At 40.1% G+C, this 21,535-nt stretch overlaps 1 protein-coding gene across 7 annotated transcripts in view; it reads left to right on the forward strand.

Annotated features, from left to right (window-relative positions):
* Window positions 1–21,535, forward strand: part of SUGCT (succinyl-CoA:glutarate-CoA transferase) — a 1,185,368-nt gene that overhangs the window by 1,021,222 nt on the left and 142,611 nt on the right. For all 7 annotated transcript variants that reach the window (XM_075828569.1, XM_075828573.1, XM_075828572.1 and 4 more), the window contains one exon: window positions 12,763–12,826. In XM_075828569.1, coding sequence (XP_075684684.1) covers window positions 12,763–12,826 — 64 coding nt within the window. The remainder of the gene's footprint in view (window positions 1–12,762; window positions 12,827–21,535) is intronic.

Consider the following 21,535-nt stretch of genomic DNA (forward strand, 5'->3'; position numbering starts at 1 on the left):
ATTTTTAGTGAAACAGCAACTCCCAGCATATCCTTACCATGGTTCGGGCCATGCTGGGAGCTGTAGTTTTATGCCGTACATACTTATACAGCAGGGGTTGCACTAAATTGAGCTGTATTTGTGCTGGTGTTGTATTTATGTACTGAGCTTGGTTCTGGTCTTGTGTATAGAACCATATTGCTTGTAAAATGTGCAAATATTTTTATGCTCGCGTTACATAAAAAGAAATGTGGAAAAGAAATGACACGTCGATTGGTAGAGAAAACAAACACGGCGAGGGGGAAGGAGATGTCGGGAAAGAGGTTGGGGGGGGGGCGCCAAACTGAATCTTTGCCCCGGGTGCTGGAGAACCTAGCTATGCCTCTGAGTAAAGAACACTAAATAAAAAATATATAAAGAGAAAATGCTAACAAAACTAACTGTGATATCCCTAACCGGTTTGTTCTGTCCCATATAACTAAACAGTGGGTTGAAAAGAGACCTAAGTCCATCGAGTTTAAGCTTTTCATATTTACAAACCCCTGTGTGTCTAGAGAAAGGTAGAATGGCATAGGCCAATTCGCTGTGGAGTGTGAAAAAAAAAAATCCTTCCTGACCTCTACTGGAAATTGCACAGATCCCTGGATCAGCCTTCTACATTAATACCAATAAGTATACCTGTATATTGTGTTTTTTTCTTACATATATCCACACTTTTATCCATAACTAAATTCTGTGGGAGCATGTTTCATAACTTTACAGGTCTGACATTAAGTAATGCTTTTGAATTTTGAAATAAAATCCCATGAGTTCCCGATGGAGTCTGCAAAAATAAGTTATCGTATTGTTTTTTGGCGAACAATCTTCCATACCCCTTATAAATTTGTTTGCTCTTCTATCATAATCTGAAGGGTGGAAATGTCTCACTTTGTCTTTATCGAAAGCTGGCCATATAAAATAGACAAATGTTGGCTGATCCCACAATCTGAGATGTCTCCTGACTTACTCCCAACCACTACCATCAGGTGAAACAAGAATTGGTTATGTTGGATTTCAGAATCCTCCTGGAGATAAGTCAATGCCAGAGGAGTCTGCAGTTTCTTATCCCCCTCTCCATGTTGAAATAAACATGCTGAGCATGCATATCTGTGGGGGAGTTAGAGGTATAGATGTCGTATGTGTATGGCTAAGACTGGGTTCACACAACCTATTTTCAGACGTAAACGAGGCATATTATGCCTCGTTTTACGTCTGAAAATAGGGGTACAATACGTCGGCAAACATCTGCCCATTCATTTGAATGGGTTTGCCGACGTACTGTGCAGACGACCTGTCATTTACGCGTCGTCGTTTGACAGCTGTCAAACGACGACGCTTAAAAATACAGCCTCGTCAAAAGAAGTGCAGGGCACTTCTTTTAGACGTAATTTGAGCCGTTCTTCATTGAACTCAATGAAGCACAGCTCAAAATTTACGGCTGTCAGAGAAGCCTCGCAGAGCAGCATTTACGTCTGAAACGAGGCAGCTGTTTTCTCCTGAAAACAGTCTGTCATTTCAGATGTAAAAGCCTCTCATCGTGTGCACATACCCTTAGTCTATATAGTTCTTTATGGGGCAACTGAACCTCCCACTGGCACCCATTGTTTCTGAAATCTGGTTAATCTTTTGAGTCATGAGAAAGGAATGACGAGTAATTCTATTTTACTAAGTGTTACATATGTTTGATACATAATGGAAAAGGAAGGGAGTTTTTATATTTTTCTTTATAAATTTGATATATTATAGCCTTGGAACAGCCTATACAACTTGGACCAAATGTAATGCACACAATTTTAAAATAACCATCTATAAATATCTGTATGGATCTCAAGCAATTCCACTGTTAGTGGTTAAAATATTTTTTAAGGAGATGTATATAATAGTAGAAACCCATTTTTTCTTGAATAAAAGGTGGTCTACAATGAGATATCTGACTAATGTGTCCATAGAGATGAATGTGAGCATTGGAAAGATCCATGAGTGAGTAATGCATATTGAGGTGCTCATGGTAAAACCAAAAAAAAAAAAACAGATTGTAAGGACTGTCCCTTTCTTAAAAAGTTGTGCATTTTCAGTAGTTTGCCATGGCAATAGAAGTCGCCATGACTTTAAAATGACTAGAAAAAATGGACAAAAGTAGATGGTCCAGCGCAGTCAAGTTTAAAATAGAACATAGTTCCAATTTTATTTGGATGATTAAAACAAGATCATTCCCAAATGCAGGGTGAAAATGTAGGTAAGGTGCCTACGCGTTTCAGACGTATACCACGTCCTTCCTCATGGCTTTATTCAGTTGTTAGTGTACCTGAAATGAAGACAAGAGGGGTCCGGCTACCGTACATTATGCCACCCCACACCATAATCCTGGGAGTAGGACTGGTGTAAGGTTCCTTTGTGAATGCCTTTTCATGGCATTGCCCATGTGGTCGCCAAACCAATCTCCGCCTATCATTGCGTCTGAGTCAAAAACGGGACTCATCGCTGAAGAGGATAGACCTCCGTTCCAGCCTCCATTGCCGTCTTGCTGTGCACCATAATAGTCTTTGATAGCGGTAGCGTGTGGTCAATGGAACATCTGTAGCTGGGTATCTGGCTCATAGCCCAATGCATTGCAAATGCCTTCTAACATTTGTGTCCACACTGGTTGCCGTCCTAGGCTTGGGATGTGACGTCTGATCTCACTTGCAGTACAGAATGGACCACTACGCGCCATTGTTCCAAACAGACGATCCGTCCATGCAGAGGTACGCATCCACGCACCTCTTGCTGTAATTCACGTTTGTGGTTGTTCTCCCAACCTTTGGGACATTGAGCGTTAAACAGTGCTGACATCTCAGCCTAGGCCTATAGCGATATGCTGGAGTGATAAACCAAAGCCTCTCAGTTCAAGGACAAGTGGAGATAACTGGCACGTTGACGAACAGGAGGCATCGCACAATCATCCCACACTACTTGATCTGATTTTTGAGGTTCTATGTGGCTAAAAAAACATTGCTTCCAGGGTGTATTCACACTGCAGTGTTTTTTTGCCATGCATCTGAAAACCGCAAGATCGCAGCAAATCGCGGTTAAAACGCATGCGTTTTTCAGTGCAGTTTTGGGATGCACGGAAAAAAAACACCGCAAGAAACGCAGCAAAAACGCACAGCGTGAATACAACCTCAATCTGGCTTTTATGCCCCTCCCACATGTCACAGATTGCAGCTAGGTTTTTAAAAATGTGATCATTTGCAGATCTTAGCGACACCTGCTCCTTCCTCGATTCGCATGACCTTACGACTTGCCCTTCTTGGTGTTGCAATTTCAATGTTGAGGAGTGTATGTCAATTTACAAATGGTGTTATAATTTCCCTTGTCAAAGGCGTGTATCCCTACACAGTATCACTCTGTCAGCACTGTGTAGGAACACCCCCCCAACTGGTAACAACCAATTGTCAATTTACTTACTAAATTTCTAGGAGGAATAGCAGAGGAACAGCACATTGTAGAGTTCGAAGAAAAGATTCTCCAGGATTGTTATTTCCTGGGGAATACAATAATTTACTAAAATAGATATGTCAGGAGAGGTGACAGGTACTCTTTAAACTAATAACGTTTGACCCACCCAATGGAATGCCCAGAATGAGTGGACAGTCACTTTAATGTTAAATAATTGTACTTTTTACTACAATTTATGAATTATCCTGTTTTTACCCAAAATTTTGATACCCATTGTTAGGGGCTGTATATAATACATTGAGTTCTACTAATACCTACTCTACAAAAGTATGTGAACACTAATTGAATGCAAAACAATGGGCAATAAATGTTTGGCCACCACATTCACTGCAATAATCGATTTATTTCTGGGAGGGCTTTTTGTTGATTTTGAAACATAATTTTGGCTATACACAGTCGAGTCATTATTATGACCACCTCCTACTTTCGATGTCGGCAGCGCGTAGCCCATGAAGGAAGTGATGTGTCGTGGGCTGGCTCGGTGGGTATACAGTATAAGGTGTGCGATAGGCTGTCTGAACACATATCACTCATTGTTGCCATGGGTAGAAGAGGCAATTTATCAGAGTTGCAAAAAAGGATGATTATTGGCTTTCTGGCCGAGGGTGGCAGTATTTCTCATGCAGCGCAGTTTGTGAACTGTTCGCGTGCTGCTGTGGTGAAAGTGAGTGGACAAATGGCACCATTGAGAATAATCGACGTGGAAACTGGGGATCACCACGTGCCATTGATGTGAGAAGTGACCATCGGCTACGAAGGTGCGCGGGGCCAAACGACATGCTACAGTGGAGCATCTAACCGTGAAAATCAACCAGGGGGCTACCAAACGTGTGTCTAAAATAACAGTTCAGCGAACCCTATTGCATATGGGGAGCCGAAGCAGACGGATGGTCACTGCTACAATGCTAACAAAGGCGCATCGGAAAAAAAGGCTTCAATTTGCATGGCAGTATTGGAATTGGAACACTGATGATTGGCAAAGGGTTGCCTTCACCAATGAGTCATGTTTTCTGCTTCATAGAACGGATAGACATTGGCGTGTCAGGCGAGAAGCATCAGAAAACAAACCTCCTGCAACCATTGCTGGAAAAACACAAGCTGGTGGAGGCAGCATTATGGTCTGGGGAATTTTTCCATGGTATTCTCTGGGCTCACTCATCCATGTGGAAGGCACTCTGAACTGATTTGGGTATGAATCCATCATTGTAGATCACGTCCACCCATACATGCTGTTTGTCTTCTCTAGGGCAGATAGAATCTTCCAGCAAGACAATGCGACATGTCACACCGCTAGAAATGTCCGACAGTGGTTGGAAGAGCACGACCAAGACTTGCACCTACTTCCCTAGCCCCCTAATTCACCTGACTTGTACCCAATTGAGCATTTGTGGGACCACCTCGATCGTCTTGTTTGCTCTATGGATCCTCCCCCACGCACCCTCCAGCAAATATGGGATGCACTGCAGTCAGCATGGCTCCAGATACCGGAGACAACCTACCAGCACATTATCGAGTCACTCCCTGTCAATCCTGCACAAAGCGGTTACTCTGGATATTAGCTGGTGGTCATAATAATGTGACTCGACTGTGTACATGTCAGTAGAGAGGTCAGCCACGGCTGTGTAGGTCAGCGTAGTTCACAGTCAGTGTTCCAATTGATCTGAAAGGTGTTCAATGTTGTTGAGTGGACCAAGGCTCTAGAGTCATTGTTTATATACAGTACATCACTCCATCTGACACTTGGCATTGTACAAGTTTATCTCAGGATTGGATCTTCAGCCATAAAAAAAACTATTTATGAAGCTCCCATCAAGGTATTATTTTTCTGACATTAATTCCAGACATTGTTAGCAAATTAGTAGTTTTTGTTGCAATGCAGGAAGGATGGTTTTTATGCCTAGTTGCCTCAACTTTCTGTGAGCTTTAGTGGCCTTTTTTTTTTTAATAACAGTAGTTAGGGCTTGTTGTCCACACGTAACGGAAATTTCTGCAGCATTTCTATTATAACTAGCAGACATTCCACTGCGGAAAAACCGCACCATTTTTATGCAGTGTGTGGATGTTAAACCTCACCCACTTCGCTGCTACTGTATTCTGCTGCGCATTTTCAGGTCCGCAATTCCAGACAGAAAATACGCAGCAATTCCGTTACATGTGGACAAGCCCTTACAGCTTACCCGGGTCAGCACAAGCAAATTAGACATTTGACAAGTTTAATGCAAAGGTGGCATTCTATGATAGTTCCACATTGGAAATCACTGCGTTCTCATGTATTACCCATTCTTCATCTATAAATGTTTTTTTTTGTATGAACATTGTATGGCCGAATGCTTGATTTTTTGATCCTACTAGCAATGGGTGAGGCTGAAGTGGCCAAACACACTAATTAGAAGGGCTGTCCACATAATTTTGGCCATGTAGTCTGTGTCATAACTAAAAATTGGGTTACTATTTTTATATTTTCTATACCATCCCAGTTCATGACCTCCTTATAAGCCATTTACAACTGTAAATGACCTAGTTAATGAAGTGACAGATTGTCATGCCTTGACTCTTTATATGTAGTTCTGTAGTAGGAAATTCTAGTGATGTCACTGTATGAAGGCACTTTTTTGTAATAGTTTTTAATATTAGATCCACTTTGGATAATATTTATAAGTTCACAAAATAATTACACCTGGCACTGTAGTTGGTATCTCAGTAACTCACAGGAATATAGATGTAGCAGTGCTGAGTTATGGTAAATGACAAAGCTATGCTAGATTTACAGTACAAATATAAATCAATAGTATTTACTTAATGCTGTGTAGAACTAACTGCATAAGTATATTTATCTTCTCTAACTGGTACTCGGAAAAAATTAAAATATATTCATTTCACAATGGCAGAAAACTTTACTTGACCTCTCAAGACTTCCCACTTGTATATTTTACTTAATACAGTCTTGGAAGATTGAAGGTGTCAAGTTTTTCTACCCCAGCTTAAAATAACCTGTAGCATTCCAGTTAATGTGGAGCTAGAAGTCCCAGCACCTCCTGCCAGACAGATGACTCATACATATTACAGTTGAAGAGCTTACAAAAGGCAAAATGTAAGTAACTATTCACCTCCGTACACAATATAGTATTAATATTCATATTATATTCTTGAACTGATCCTAAGTTACAGCGTGTATTAGGCTGAGTTCACACAAGGCGGATACACTGTATAAAAGCATGCAGCGTATCCGCCGTGTGCGCCGCAGGGAATTCCAGGTGAAAAACCGGACCATGCTGTGGTGCAGTTTTTCGCCCGGAATGTCCGCCGCGGAAATTAGTTTCGTGTTTCATCCTAGGAGACAGCTGCAGCGGCGGTCATATGGGATGAAGCGTCATCCCAGGAAGCCGGCCCTCTGCCGTCATCCAGGCCGGCCTCCTGGGATGATGTTTCATCCCATTTGACCGCTGCTACAGCCTGTGATTGGCTGCAGCGGTCACATGGGACAAAACGTTATTCCAGGTGGCTGCGCTGGAGGGAGGAACACAGACTTCTGGGTAAGTATGAGGGTTTTAATTCCCTGAGTTGCATTTCTTTGCAGTGGAATCCCTGCGAATCTGCCGCAAAAAAATGGAACAACTGCTATTCATTGCGGGATTTATCTCCCTATTGAATTCAATGGGGAAAGCCCGCAACAAATAAGCAAATTATGCAAATAAAATCGACATGCTGTGGAGTAAAAGGTCAATTTATGAGCGTTTTTTCCGCTCAGCATTTACGCAGGGTGTGGATGAGATTTGTTTGATCTCATCCACTTTGCTGCTACTTTATTTGAATGCGGATTTTCCGGAACAAATTCCATGGCGGAAAAACCGCAGTATTTATGCAACGTGTGAACTGACCGTTATAGTTCAGGACCGCAGTCTCAATTCTGAAGATTTTGGGACTGAAATATTTCAGCATTCCCTGCTGGCTCAATGTCTGCAGCAGGCTTGCTTTGGTGCTTTTCCTTCTTGGAAGTATCATCTTAATGGCAATTACCTCCCTATCACACCGTTTTGTTTTTTCATCTTAAGGGCATGGCCACACGTAGCGGATTTGCTCTGGAATTCCGCTGCGGACACTCCGCAGCGGAAATCCGCAGCGGACCCGTTTCTCCATTGCCTTCCACAGCTTTGTGGTTGGGTTAGTTTGCACGTTGCGGACAATTCCGCTGTGGAGCATAGGCTGCGGTGCGGAATTTGGTGTCCGCAGCATACAATGGTTGTTGCGGATGTGTGGCGGATTGGTTGCGGACTCATTGCGGAATTGGTTTTTTAACATGACATTTCTTCATTCTGGCTGGACCTATGTGTATTTCTAGGTCTACAGACAGACTGAGGAAGTCAATGGGGCTCCCGTAATTACGGGTGACTACGTGTGTGCACCCATAATTATGGGTGACTACGTGTGTGCACCCATAATTACGGGTGACTACGTGTGTGCACCCATAATTACGGGTGACTACGTGTGTGCACCCATAATTACGGGAGCGTTGCTAGGCGACGTCAGTAAATAGTCACTGTCCAGGGTGCTGAAAGAGTTAATTGATCGGCAGTAACTGTTTCTGCACCCTGGACAGTGACTACCGATCACAATATACATCAACCTGTAAAAAAAATAGAAGTTCATACTTACCGAGAACTCCCTGCTTCTTCCTCCAGTCCGGCTTCCCAGGATGACGTTTCAGTCTAAGTGATGGCTGCAGCCAATCACAGGCTGCAGCGGTCACATGGACTGCCGCGTCATCCAGGGAGGTCGGGCTGGATGCCGAAAGAGGGACGCGTCACCAAGACAACGGCCGGTAAGTATGAAATTCTTTTACTTTCACTAGGGAAAGTGCTGTCCCTTCTCTCTATCCTGCACTGATAGATAGAAGGGAAGTACTTCACCTCAATACGCAACGGCTAGTCCGCATCAATTTAATGCCCATTTTGGGCAGAGCCGCGGCATTGATGCGGACAGTTGCGGAAGAAATCCGCTACGTGTGGCCATGCCCTAATAGGACCAAAATTATTTTCTGATTCATTATTTAGGATAACTTTATAGCGGCCATAGCTCCGTTTTACTGATACAGAGCTTCAAATTCCCTGCATAGACATATAGTTAATTGATAATATTCTGGGTGGCTTCAGGCATCACTAGAGCGAGCTTACTGCATACTGAGTTATTAATATTTAGTTTAATGTTTAAACAGTAAACTGTAAGTATCTAAGATCCCCCTAGTTGTGGCTGCGGGAAGCACAGCAGGTTTTCATTTAGACTTAAGTCTATGCTAAGGTTTGGAGCTCTGTATCAGAAAAAAAAATAAAGCTCTGACCACTCAAAAGAAATATTAAGAAATTAATCCGCATAGAATTTTGGACCTAACAAATTACGTCTTAGAATGTGTACATTCACTTTAACCCCTTCACGCTCTGTGCATCGTTCGCGCTCAGCTCAGTAATAATATGTTGTGGGTAAAACCCGGCACCATTTGCTCCCAACATTTTTACAGCAGTTATCATGGGGTGATCCCTACCGATTAACCCCTTAAATATGGCGGTCAATAGTGATCGCCCCATTTAACGGGTTACAACACTATCGGTGGCCACGCAACATAATCGCAGGCTGCCAATAGTTGCTATGGCAACCGGAGGCCTAACAATGGCCTTCGGATCTGCCATCTATGGAAGCTTAGTCGGTCCAGGACCCACTATGCCTGCTGTCAGTGAGTAACTACGCATGTAGTTCAGTGTATTAGAATAGTGATCAGCACTTCCAGCCCTTCAAGTCCTCTTGTGGAACAAAATAAAAAGTAAAATAGTTGTATAAAATTTAAAAAAAATAGACGTTTTACAGTGCTAAAAGTGGAAATCCCCCTTTTTTCCTTATCAAGTCCGTTATTATTAAATAAATAAAAAAATAAACTATACATAATTAGTATCACCGTGTCCGTAATGGCCTGTAATACAAAGGTATTTTGCTATTTATCCTGCGCGGTGAACGCAGTAAAAAAATAATAATAAAACTTACCTGAATCGCTAATTTTTGGTCACTTCACCTCCCAAAAAATGGAATAAAAATAGATTAAAAAGTTACATGCACCCAAAAATGGTACTAATCAAAACTACAGTTTGTTCCAAAAAAATAAGTCCTCACACAGTTTTCTTAGAATATAGCAACACAAAAAGTAAATGATTTTTATTTAAAAGTATTTTATTGTGCAAACCTAGTAAAACCTAAAAAAAACTATATACATTTGTTATAGCCATAATTGTATCGACCCACACAATAAAGTGAATATGATATAGTGAACGCTGTAAAAAAAAAATAATAAAGAGCAATAGTAGAATTGCTGTTTTTTAGTCACCACGCCTCTTAAAAAATAGTATAAAAACTAATCAAAAAGTCGCATGTACCCCAAACTGGTACCAATAAAAACGACAGATTGTCAGGCAATAAAAAAAAAGGCCTCACACAGCTCCGGTGGAAACAATAAAAAAGTTCTGGCTCTCAGAATATGGCGACACAAAAAGTGCAGAATGTGTTCCAAAAGCGGATAAGATCTGACACCCATTTATCAGTGAGACATTGACCACATTTCTGCGGATTACTATTTATTTAGCCCATTATTATACCCTCTTATTATGCCCTGATGCACTCCACACAGTTTACATATGCCTCCACATTATAAACTGAAACACCAGGGAAACCCCAAACAAAAATACTGCCAAGCAAAATCTGCGCTCCAAAAGTCAAGTGGTGCTCCCTCCCTTCTGAGCCCTACAGCGTGCCCAAACAGCAGTTTACCTCCACATATATGGCGTTCCCATACCTGAGAGAACCCGCTTAACAGTTTATTAGGTATTTGCCTTCAGTGGCACAAGCTTGATATAACATATTGTGCACTAAAATAGCATGTCAGTGGAAAATCCACTCCACATTATTTTCTAGTAAAAAAAGACCTTTTGGATCAAAATACTCACTGCACCCCTTAAAAAAATGCCTTAAGGGTTGTAGTTTCCAAAATGGGGTCACTTCTTGTGGGTTTCTTTTACTATTTGACCTCAGAGCCTCTGCAATTGTGGGCAAATGCTGTGAAAAACACAGAAATAAGCCTCAAATGCGCAATGTGCTCTTTCACTCCTGAGATCTGGCGTATGTCCAGGAAAATGATAAATGCCTTTAGAGATGTAGTTTACAAAATGGGGTCACTTTTGAGGTCCACTGGACTCCGGTACCTTAGGGGCTTTGCAAATGCGACATGGTGCCCGAACACCAATCCAGCAAAATCTGCTCTCTAAAAGCCAAATGGTGCTCCTTCCTTTCTGAGCCCTGCCAAGTGCTCAAGGAGCAATTTAGGTCCACATATGGGGTATTGTCGTACTCCGAAGAAATTGAGTAACAAATTGCGTTTTTCTTCGTTTATCCTTGTGAAAAATAAAAATTGGGAGATAAAACGACATATTTTTGGAAAAAATTAAATTTTTAATTTTCACTGCCTAATTCTAATAAAATGCATGAAACACCTATGGGGTGTGAATGCTCACTACACAGCTAAATGAATTCCACAAGGGGTGTAGTTTGTAAAATCGAGTCACTTTTAAGGGGTTGCCCTTGTATCGGTACCTCAGAAGCTCTGCAAATGCGACATGGTGCCCAGAAACCAATTCAGCAAAATCTACATGCCAAATAGCGTTCCTGCTTTCTGAGCCCTGCTGTTTGTCCAACTAGCAGTTTATGACCACAAGTTTTAGATGTTTTTCTTCTTTATCTCTTGTGAAAATGAAAAAACAATCAACATTTTAGTGGAAAAAATGTTGATATTCAATTTCACGGCCCAATTCCAATAAATTCTGCAAAGACCTGTGGGGTCTAAATGCTCACTATACCCCTAGATATATTACTTAAGGGGTGTAGTTTCCCAAATGGGGTGAGTTTTGGTGGGTTTCCACAGTTTTGGTCCATCAGGGGCTTTGCAAATGTGACATGGCACCCAAAAACTGTTTCAGCTAAATTTGAGCTCCAAAAGCCAAATGCTCCTTCCCTTTTGAGCCCTGCTGTGTGTCCAAACAGCAGTTTATGAGCACATATGGGCTATTGCCGTAATCAGAAGAAATTGCTTTTCAATTGTTTTTCTGCTTTATTCCTTGTAAAAATTAAACATTTGCATGTTTTATCGGAAAAATGGGTGATTTTTCATTTTACAGCCTAATACCACTAAATGCAGCAAAAACCTGTGAGGTCTAAATGCACACTATACCCCTAGATAAATTCATTGAGGAGTGTAGTTTTTCAAATGGGGTTACTTTAGGGGGGTTTCCACTGTTTTGCACCACAAGACCTCCTCAAATCTGACATGGTCCCTAAAATATATTCTAATAAAAAGGAGGCCCCAAAATCCACTAGGTGCACCTTTGCTTTTGAGGCCGGTGCTTCAGTCCATTAGGACACTAGGGCTACATATGGGATATTTCTAAAAGCTTCAGGAAATGTTGATATTTTTCACAAATAAACACTAAATGGCTATCACCAATGGGCTATTGGCTATCACCAATGCTGAAGTATATTCCCTATATGCTTATGGGTGTTATTTGATATTGGAAAAAAATATTAGCTTTTTTCCAGGGCAGTGCCACTATTGTCCACAGGCTGTAGCTGGTATTGCAGAGTAGCCCTGTTCAAGTGAATGTGATACCAGACACAGCCTGTAGATAAGAGTGATGCTGTTTCTGGGAAAAAATTTGTTTTATTTTAATCTTATACAGTTCCTTTAACCATAGTTAGGACACAGAATAAGTACGAATTTTATTTATAAGCTATTTTACATATACTTGTTTATATAAATATATTATTTTGCATTCATGGGCCTCACCTAATCCCTATAATTTCTATAGAATAATTCCATTTACTTGTCCCTGAACATGGTGTGGTATTGCTGAAAGATTTGTATTAAACCGAATCTTGTAGGGAATTAATGTAATTATAAATAAGGAACCCATAATTTCTGCCTTCTATAGATATCAAGGTTGTGGATAAAGTAAATTTTTGCTATATTAAATTCCATGGGGTCTGTCAGGGTTCCCCAGCAACTGTATGGAAACGGATCTGGCATTGCCATGTCTCTGTTGTAAGCTGAAGCCATGACACCGGTGTGAACAGAGCCTAATGCAAAATGTAATTACCCGTCACATATAGTTGTTATGTTTTTGATTATTTTGCGTTTTTAACAACATCAATGTTTTACAGGTTGCCCACAATGGCCTTATTCTTGAAATGGAACATCCAATGGCAGGGAAGATATCAGTGGCAGGTTAGTTAACTATTTATAATATGACCTGTTTTTTTTTATTGACCACTTATTACATGCCTATATAGCTCATTGACTACACTGTATGCTTATACACTGTATAAATAGATATTATCACCCATATTAGACATGGGTACCTAAGTTATATATAGAAACACTCTGGGCAATACTAATACTCGGCGTTATGCCGAGTGTAGGACCTGAGAGTGCGGTGTATGGCATAGAGATTCTCTCTTTAGAAGTTTTTAATGCCATGTGTTATTCTCCCCCGACATTAAGCGCAGCATAGCGCATACATTTTTCCAGGATTGTTCTGATATTGATGGACTTAGATCTATTTATTTACACCATTAATATTTGCACATTCATTTCCAAGGCAGCTTCATTTCAATAGTCTATCTGAAACATATTATTTGCATTAATAGTGTAATTGTATCAACAGACCTTCCATATATAATGAAGTTACATGCATATCAAACAGCTCTTGCTTGATTATATGGCTTAAAAGTGTGGGAATTTACATTTAAGATACTTATTTTTAGAGATAAAACCTTGTTATTATGCCAGCACATATCTTCATAAAATAATTATTACTTACGTTGTTGCTGAATAGTGTACATTGTCACAATTTTGATAATCTAAAGACAGAACTGAGATGCAATTTTTCCTTGAGTTTCCAAATTCTTAGTATCAGGTCATTCCAGCAGTCTATAGTACTGCTTGGTGACCGGAAGCTGGGACAATGAATTCTTAGGAGCTACGAAGAAGGAACCATATTATACACTAAATAGTATTAAATGTTAAATATACTTCCTTCATGTAATTTATGTCCATTAGGACACTTAAAAATAATGTGATTTTAGGCTTTAAGTAATACACTTATTATTCAATCCTTAAAATAGTATGTATCAATGTTTGCACACGCATATACACTCTTACACACATTTGTAGACACACAGACACATCTGGAAATTATTGGAAGTCTGGGACTTGGAGATTGAGCTTTGTATGCAGGTAGGAAAGCTTTTTGGTTTCCGAGGGAGCTTGCAATCATTCTGCATACATTACTTAATTTATCTTTAAGAAAGAGTATACCCCTTCTGGGACCCATGCAAAGTGCAAGATGAGGGAGTTGAAAGAAATGTCCAAGAATGTCAGGGGAAACTACAGATTAAGCTACACTGCGCAGGTAACATATTCTATAAATTGTAATTTACATATAACTATGGGAAATCTTACATACCATCAACGAATGGGATTTAGAGTCCAAGCTGTATTTAGCTTCAAGACTGTGAAACATCACCATAGAGAGGGGTAATGAGAAGCTACACCATTAAAACCCTTCAAAATATTCCATTTAGTTCTTAATTGAAAGCAATGATAGAGCAATATGTTCAATAATTATATATTCATATCTAATGATAACTCAAATGAAGATGGATTTATTAATTTTTCCCTTGAGTCCTATATTCTGTAATCCCCTCCAATCCCTTTTCATAGGTAAATATGGCTTCAGTACCCAGAATACTCTATAGAATAATGTAGAGCAAGCATATGCATATATGACTCCTTTGTTTGATTTTTACAGTTCCGTACCTTTTAGATTATGCCAGCATTGTCTTGTAGTGTCAAGGATTAGACTGGCCTACCAGAGTAAAAGGGGATCCTCCAGTGGCCCGGAGCTCTAGGATCTATTTCTAATGGTTGATTCACAAATAACCTATTGATGCTATGTGCTACTTGTGCAATGATAATAAAAAGTTTAGGATGCAACTAAAAGTGGAAATGCGCATGTACTGGATAGATCGAGGGGGGTAGACTAAATTCCTCTTGTGGGCCCAAGGAACCCAAGTTCAACACTTTACCCTTTAGAGTTTATTGATGGTGCCAATTCACTTTTGTTCATGTTGAAGCCTGAACTGCAACGTGTCTCTTCTACTGCAGTTTTCTTTTCAGAAATGTGATTAGGAACTAGTTTGAGGCAATAATAAAAGTATATAATAACCCACTAAACTCTGGTATTTGTTTTGTGGGGTGCAGGAAAAGGTTCGCAGGCAGGACTCAATCTGATTTAGAAATTCCCACACTGAAATATTCATTTTATATATGCGTTATTTTATTTAAATTGTATTTCTAAATGTTTTTAGTCAGTTACGACCTTCAACAGACAAGCTGTAAAATAACATCAGTACAATTTCAACAACAATAATTCAACTGCTGTATTGTTAGCTTACAAAATGCTAACTAAATAACAAAAATCATCACAGATACATTGTCCTAAGTAATGGGTAAATACTTAACGTAATAAAAAATTATCTACTTTGCCTCATTTACATAATCTTATCATAGTAATTGTAGCGGTGATCGCTTTAGGCTATATTCACACGACAGTTAAATTGCTCAACCTGCGTAGCTCCGCTGGAGCAGGCCTGCAGAAGAGGACGATGTGGTAATGAGGACAGGTAAGAGTGTGGCGCTATCTTCAGGGGGAGTATGGCGCTATCTACAGAGGTGTGTGTGTGGCACTATCTACATGAGCACTATCTACAGGGGACATTGTGTGGGCACTCTACATGACATTATCTATATTGGCACTATCTACTGTAGGCACTATGGTACTATCTATGTGGGCACTGGCACTATCTATGTGGGCACAATCTAGAGTGGGTTCTGTGGCTCTATCTATGTGGGCGCTATATACTTTGGCACTATCTACAGTGAGTACTGTGGCACTTTCTATGTGGGAACTATCTACAGTGGGCACTGTGCTACTATCTATGTGGGCACTGTTATCTATGTGGGCACAATCTACAGTGGGTTCTGTGGCTCTATCTATGTGGGCGCTATCTACTGTGGCCCTATCTACAGTGAGTACTGTGACACTTTCTATGTGGGAACTATCTACAGTGGGCACTGTGCTACTATCTATGTGGGCACTGTGGCACTATCTATGTGGGCACTATCTACAGTGGGCACTGTGGCACTACCTACGTGGGAACCATCTTCAGTGGGTAATGTGGCACTATGTACAGTGGGCACTGTGGAACTATCTATGTGGGCACTATCTACAGTGGGCACTGTGGCACTATCCATGTAGGCACTATCTACAGGGGCATTGTGGCACTATCTACATGGCTACTGTGGTGTTTTTCAGGGGTTGGGACAAAAACCCTGACAAATGAAATTCATCTGCTTTTTTTAACGATGTGAAAAACAAATGTCAAATCGATGACAAACGGCCATTAAAAAAAGTCAGACGGCCGGAATATGGATGAAAATTTGGAGACACACTGGTGCAAAACACCCATGAAAAACCTGACACATGATCCATTTTTAACTGTCGTACTAATATAGCCTTAAGGAATGGACAGTCATACATTCAACAGGACAGGGGTTCCAAATATCAAAGCAGATGTACATGGCAAGATAACCAAGCGGCAAAAAACAACGGCAGACTGATGCTGGGTCTATGGTCAGCATTATCTCCTAATGGTCAACTCCTGAGAGGTTATACAAATACGTCCAGCCGTCTGACAATGATTAACTAATCTGCAACCCTTGTATGTGGATACAATGTATCGCTTTGGCATGAACAGGGAGACTCACTACGTTATCTAGATGTGTCCGCTTGTCTGGTAATGATGACCTAATATGAAATCCCTGTATGGGTTTGTATCTCTGTATGACCATTATTGAAATCACAAATTGAATAGTTTGGAGCTTTGATTCCTTTGGATCCATTTGCAAATGGATCTGTCATACCGGTCATGGCATTGTTAAGAACAGAAGCCTTGATGGTAATGTGAAAAGAGCCATAGACTGAGTTCACATGTGTATTGTGAATTCCGTTTTACTGTTCTGTCATAGGAGCAGGAAACTAAATTCAGGCTGTGACAAGGCAGACACCAGCAGCTTCTGATGACCCTATTAATTATAATGGGGCCCGTTGGGTTGTGTCATGGGGCCTGTCATTTTGCCAGAAAAATAGCACTACATGCTGTGCTATTTTTTACATAAAATATAATGGAATCTACCTCCAAAGCAGGCTCTGTTAACATCTGTTTTGTTATTTTCATATTTATGTTCTGTCATAAAAAAAGAAGAATAATGGACGTGCCGGATCGGTCACACGACAGACACTAATGGGGCCCAATGGAACCCATTGACTATAATGGGTACCGTCGGGTTTCCGTTATTTTACAGGACAAAATAGTGCTGTATTTTGTCTGGATTTTTTTATGGAATCTGCTACGGAGGCTTTTAACAGAGCCTCCAATGAAAATTGGAATATTGGTGCATTTTCATATATAAGTTCCATCCCGATCAGTTTTTCTGTGCCCCAACTGATTACAACTAAAGTCAAAAATGCAAAAATTATGCAAAAATGCATCAGTTGTTATCAGGCTTTTTCATTATTTTTTATATTGCAAAACCATCGGTTGTCATCAGCTTTTACCATCAATATTTTATCAATATTTTATAAAGAACAATATATCAATATAATATCTCCCTGATGCCTTCTTGAGGGAAAAGCTGAGCCAGAGGCTGAGGCTGTCCGAGGCCAAAGTGCGGGTACCACTTGATCAGCTTGATTCACATGCAACTTGTCTGAGAGGAGCTTCACAGTCCACCCAATTTACCTACTGTTAATACGAAGTGCCTGCCTTGTCCATTCAGCCTGCAAACACATCTCCTATAATCAGCACAGCAGTAATTCATTATTTATTGTTTTATTTATATTTTTTTCCCTACTATTTCCTTTACATTTAATTACTATAGATTTATAAACTACATTAAAGAAATCCATTCCTGGCATCCACTCTTACAATACTTCTGCCAGAAGCTGTAATGTGTCGCACTTGGCATTCCCCATATATATATATATATATATATATATATATATATATATATATATATATATATACATATATATATATATATATATATATATATATATATATAGGCAATGCTCTTTGAGACGACCACCTAAAATTGCACCAAAAAATGGTCTTTTAGGGGGGGTGGTCAACTAAAAAAAAAAAAAGTATACAGAATGCTGGTTATAGTGTTTAATGCAGTCTACAACATGCATAGTAAACGAATAGACAAATGATGAAACTCCAAAATCATGTCATTAATTAATCCATTTGCATACAGAAGACATTGCTATACTATTACAGTTTGTCCTGTCCTGTACCTAGTCTTGGGAGGATAAATGGAGGTTTTAGAAACAAATAGGATCTAAAACCTCCATTTATCCTACCAAAGCGGTTACTCTGTAAACCGGCTCGGATCTGGCAGCAGCTTTTCGTGGACCCCATTGCTCAATGTCTATGACCTCATGGTGAGCTTGGTTTTTTTATTCCTTCACCTGTCTATCTCATTGATCCGCACTATGTGGCGCCGTGGTTTTTGCTCTCTTTCCTGTACCTAGTCTTGTAACTCATATGTAGAATGTATAGTCAATATCCAAACAGTGTACTACAGTAGTATTTCACCTGTGGTTTCCTAATTTACGCTACTAGGGACTTGTAGCACATGATGAGAGTTTTAGTTTGAGCAGGTGGAAGCCAGAAGTTAAATAATACTGCAGTACACCGTACTACTGTACAGTATCTTTCTCAGTCCCCAGCATGGCTTCCCTCTCCTCAGTCCCCAGCATGGCTCCACTATCCTATTCAGTTCTCAACATGGCTTCACTCTCCTTCTCAATCCCCAGCATTGCTCCACTTTCCTTCTCAGGCCCCAGGATACCCTCTTATTCTTTGTCAGTTGCCAGGGTGACTCCACCAGCTTGTGTGTCATCATCATGACTCCCCTATCCTTCTCAGTCTTCAGCATGGCTTCCCTCTACTCAGTCCCTAGCATAGCCTTTCCTCTCATTCTATCTAGCATGGCTAACTTGTTTTTCTCCAAATAATGGCTCCTTTCTGAACACGTACTGGTAGACTGTGATCAGCTTATCACACGGGCTGAACTCTGTTCATGCGAAGCATGATGTCAGCTGCACACAAAGCTTGGAAGTCTACCTCCTCTGACTTCCGCCCATCCTCCAGTAAGCTGTACCTTGCTCCTTTGCGCTGCATTCAATCATGGGTTTCATCGCAGCTGGGACGGAGGAAGCAAGAGAAGAGATTCAAAGCTTGCTTCTTCCTGTCCTCACACTTATTTAGTGTGACACAGCATCGTGCCGAAGGGTCAAGTAAGTAACGCATTTGGTCTTTACGAACAGGTTCCAGGCAAAAAAAACCTGCTCAAAAGAGTGGTTCCTGGGGCAGGATGATAGCTGGTCTTTTTAAGGAGGGGCGCTGTACATAGACTATAATTTAATTTTAAATCTGTCTCAGAAAAATCTAGTCTTTAGGTGGGAAAGTTTCCTCTTAAAGAAGTGGTCTTTTGGGGAGGTTTGACTGTATTGGGCTATCTTATATACAACATATATTGCTGGTGCTTAACTCCTTCCCAGTGTAGGATGCACAGGTATGTCATAGTCGGGAAGGGTTTGTAAGGAGCGAGGTGTCAGCTGCATATTACAGGGCTTAATAGGAGGACACAAAATGTACAACACACTGCAATGCATAAGTATTGCAGTGTATTGTACAAGTGATCGAATGGTCACATGTTTAAGTCCAGAAGTGAGACTAAAAAAAAAATTCAAAATAAGTTTTATAATGTTTTTAAGAATATCTAAAAAAAAGGTGAAAGTTTAAAAAATATATTTTTCCCATTCTTTCCGTAAAATAATTAAAAGCTGCATTCTATAAAAACCACCGGCGGGCACCACATGAATATACCCTGTAAACCACAGTATGAAAACTCAAAACACCAAATGGGTATGTATATGAGGCAAAGAAAATACCATGAAATGACTGTATTAGTAACAAACAAATATATTTATTTAAAGTTAATACACCACATAAATGATAAAAACTTTTAAAATTAGCATAAGAATGCTAAACAAGAATCTCTGGGCGGGGGGCCACCCTGATAAGTGGCAAATAATAGACACCCCCACTCACCTAAACCCCTCAACAAGCGTTCTATATATGAAACATATAGCAAAAAAATGTTGCATCAAACCAACATATCCTGGTCCTGAACCATGAAGGGAAAAGGGGATTGTAAGCGCCACGCGTATCGCCACAATGTGGCTTCCTCAGGGGTTAATTTGCATGTGCGAGTATGGTCATATTATATAGTATCATGAATAAATAGCAATTATTAGTGCGATAATATGCACCCTAGGGCACACTTACCCCTCTCCACACGCCAGTGGACAAGCGGTGTGGCACAAGTCGGCGTCCGCTCATGTGCAGTGCGCATGCGCCAAGGTCGGCACCATCTGCACCCGATGGCGGCCTCGGCGCATGCGCAGTACACCCGGCGGAGGTACGCTGCACCGTGAAGGAAAGACGGCGTATTGCCACATAGACTGTGCATGCGTTAGGACCGCACCATGACAACATGATGCGGCTACCCGCGCACGCGCAGACCATGTCCAGTAGGAGGGAGTGTGGGGAAAAAAGGAAAGGGAGCTGGCGATCTACATTCTGTTCAACACAGTTGAAGAAAGATTACTGGAAAACAATCTATGTTGTAAGGATTATCTAGAATAGCCTAAACGTTTGTTTTCACACACACACACACACACACACACACACACACACACACATATATATATATATATATATATATATATACATATATATATATATATATATATATATATATATTCTGAGGAGGTAATGCCTGAACATATGCCTGAATGCATTGATTGTATGTATGTGCTGCAAGTACATATATAAGAGTGCAAAGTGCATAGGAATAAAAACTCTGCTATATCATGAAAGAATGTAAAAAAATGTAATATTTTTTTTTATAATAAATAATGGTGAAAGAATATATATGTAATAATAATAAATAACACTAGTCATGTCTCATAAAGGAGACCGTGAGAATTGATGATAGAAGATGGTATAGCTGCATTCATAATGATCCAAACTAATACAGCCTAATGTTATTTATCCTTCACGGTGAATGCTGTAAAAATAAAAGGTCAGAATTTCGATTTTAGGTCACCTTGCCTACTAAATAAATCAGAATAAAAAGTGACCAAAAGGTTGTAAGTCCTATAACCCCAAAATGAAACCTATAAAAAATGACAGCTTTAAACAGTTCTATCGACTGAAAAAAACAAAAAGTTATGGGTCTTGGAATTAAAATAGAAAAAAAACTGGCTTCAGTGGGAAGGGGTTTAGTATGGTGCACAAGAAACCAATGTTCATATTGTATACTATGTATTAAAATCTGTTCTGTTTTCAGAGCAAGCAGTGGGCAAAATACACAGACACAAATGTATGGCTAGTATATTCCGGTACCTAGACAGTCTATATAATGAAAACAAATTAGCTACTAGAATACAATATCCGTTTCCTTGCAACTTTCTTTGCACTCTAGAAGTAAATTTCTAGTGCTCTTAATTATTCGCAGCTAGAAAGCACACAAGCAATATTTGCTGCTCATTAATCTGATACAGATCTTGTCTTGTACATGTGTTTAACATATTGAAAAGTAAACCATAGTTTAGATTTCTATCTTACAACTGAACACTGGCGTAATTGAGCACTTATATAATTACCCTAATGTCCGTCAATCAAAATACTTGATGAATACCTGAGAAAGAATAACAATTGATCTTATCCAAACTAGGAC

The sequence above is a fragment of the Rhinoderma darwinii genome, chromosome 5, assembly GCF_050947455.1.
Source record: "Rhinoderma darwinii isolate aRhiDar2 chromosome 5, aRhiDar2.hap1, whole genome shotgun sequence".
Classification (NCBI taxonomy): domain Eukaryota; kingdom Metazoa; phylum Chordata; class Amphibia; order Anura; family Rhinodermatidae; genus Rhinoderma; species Rhinoderma darwinii.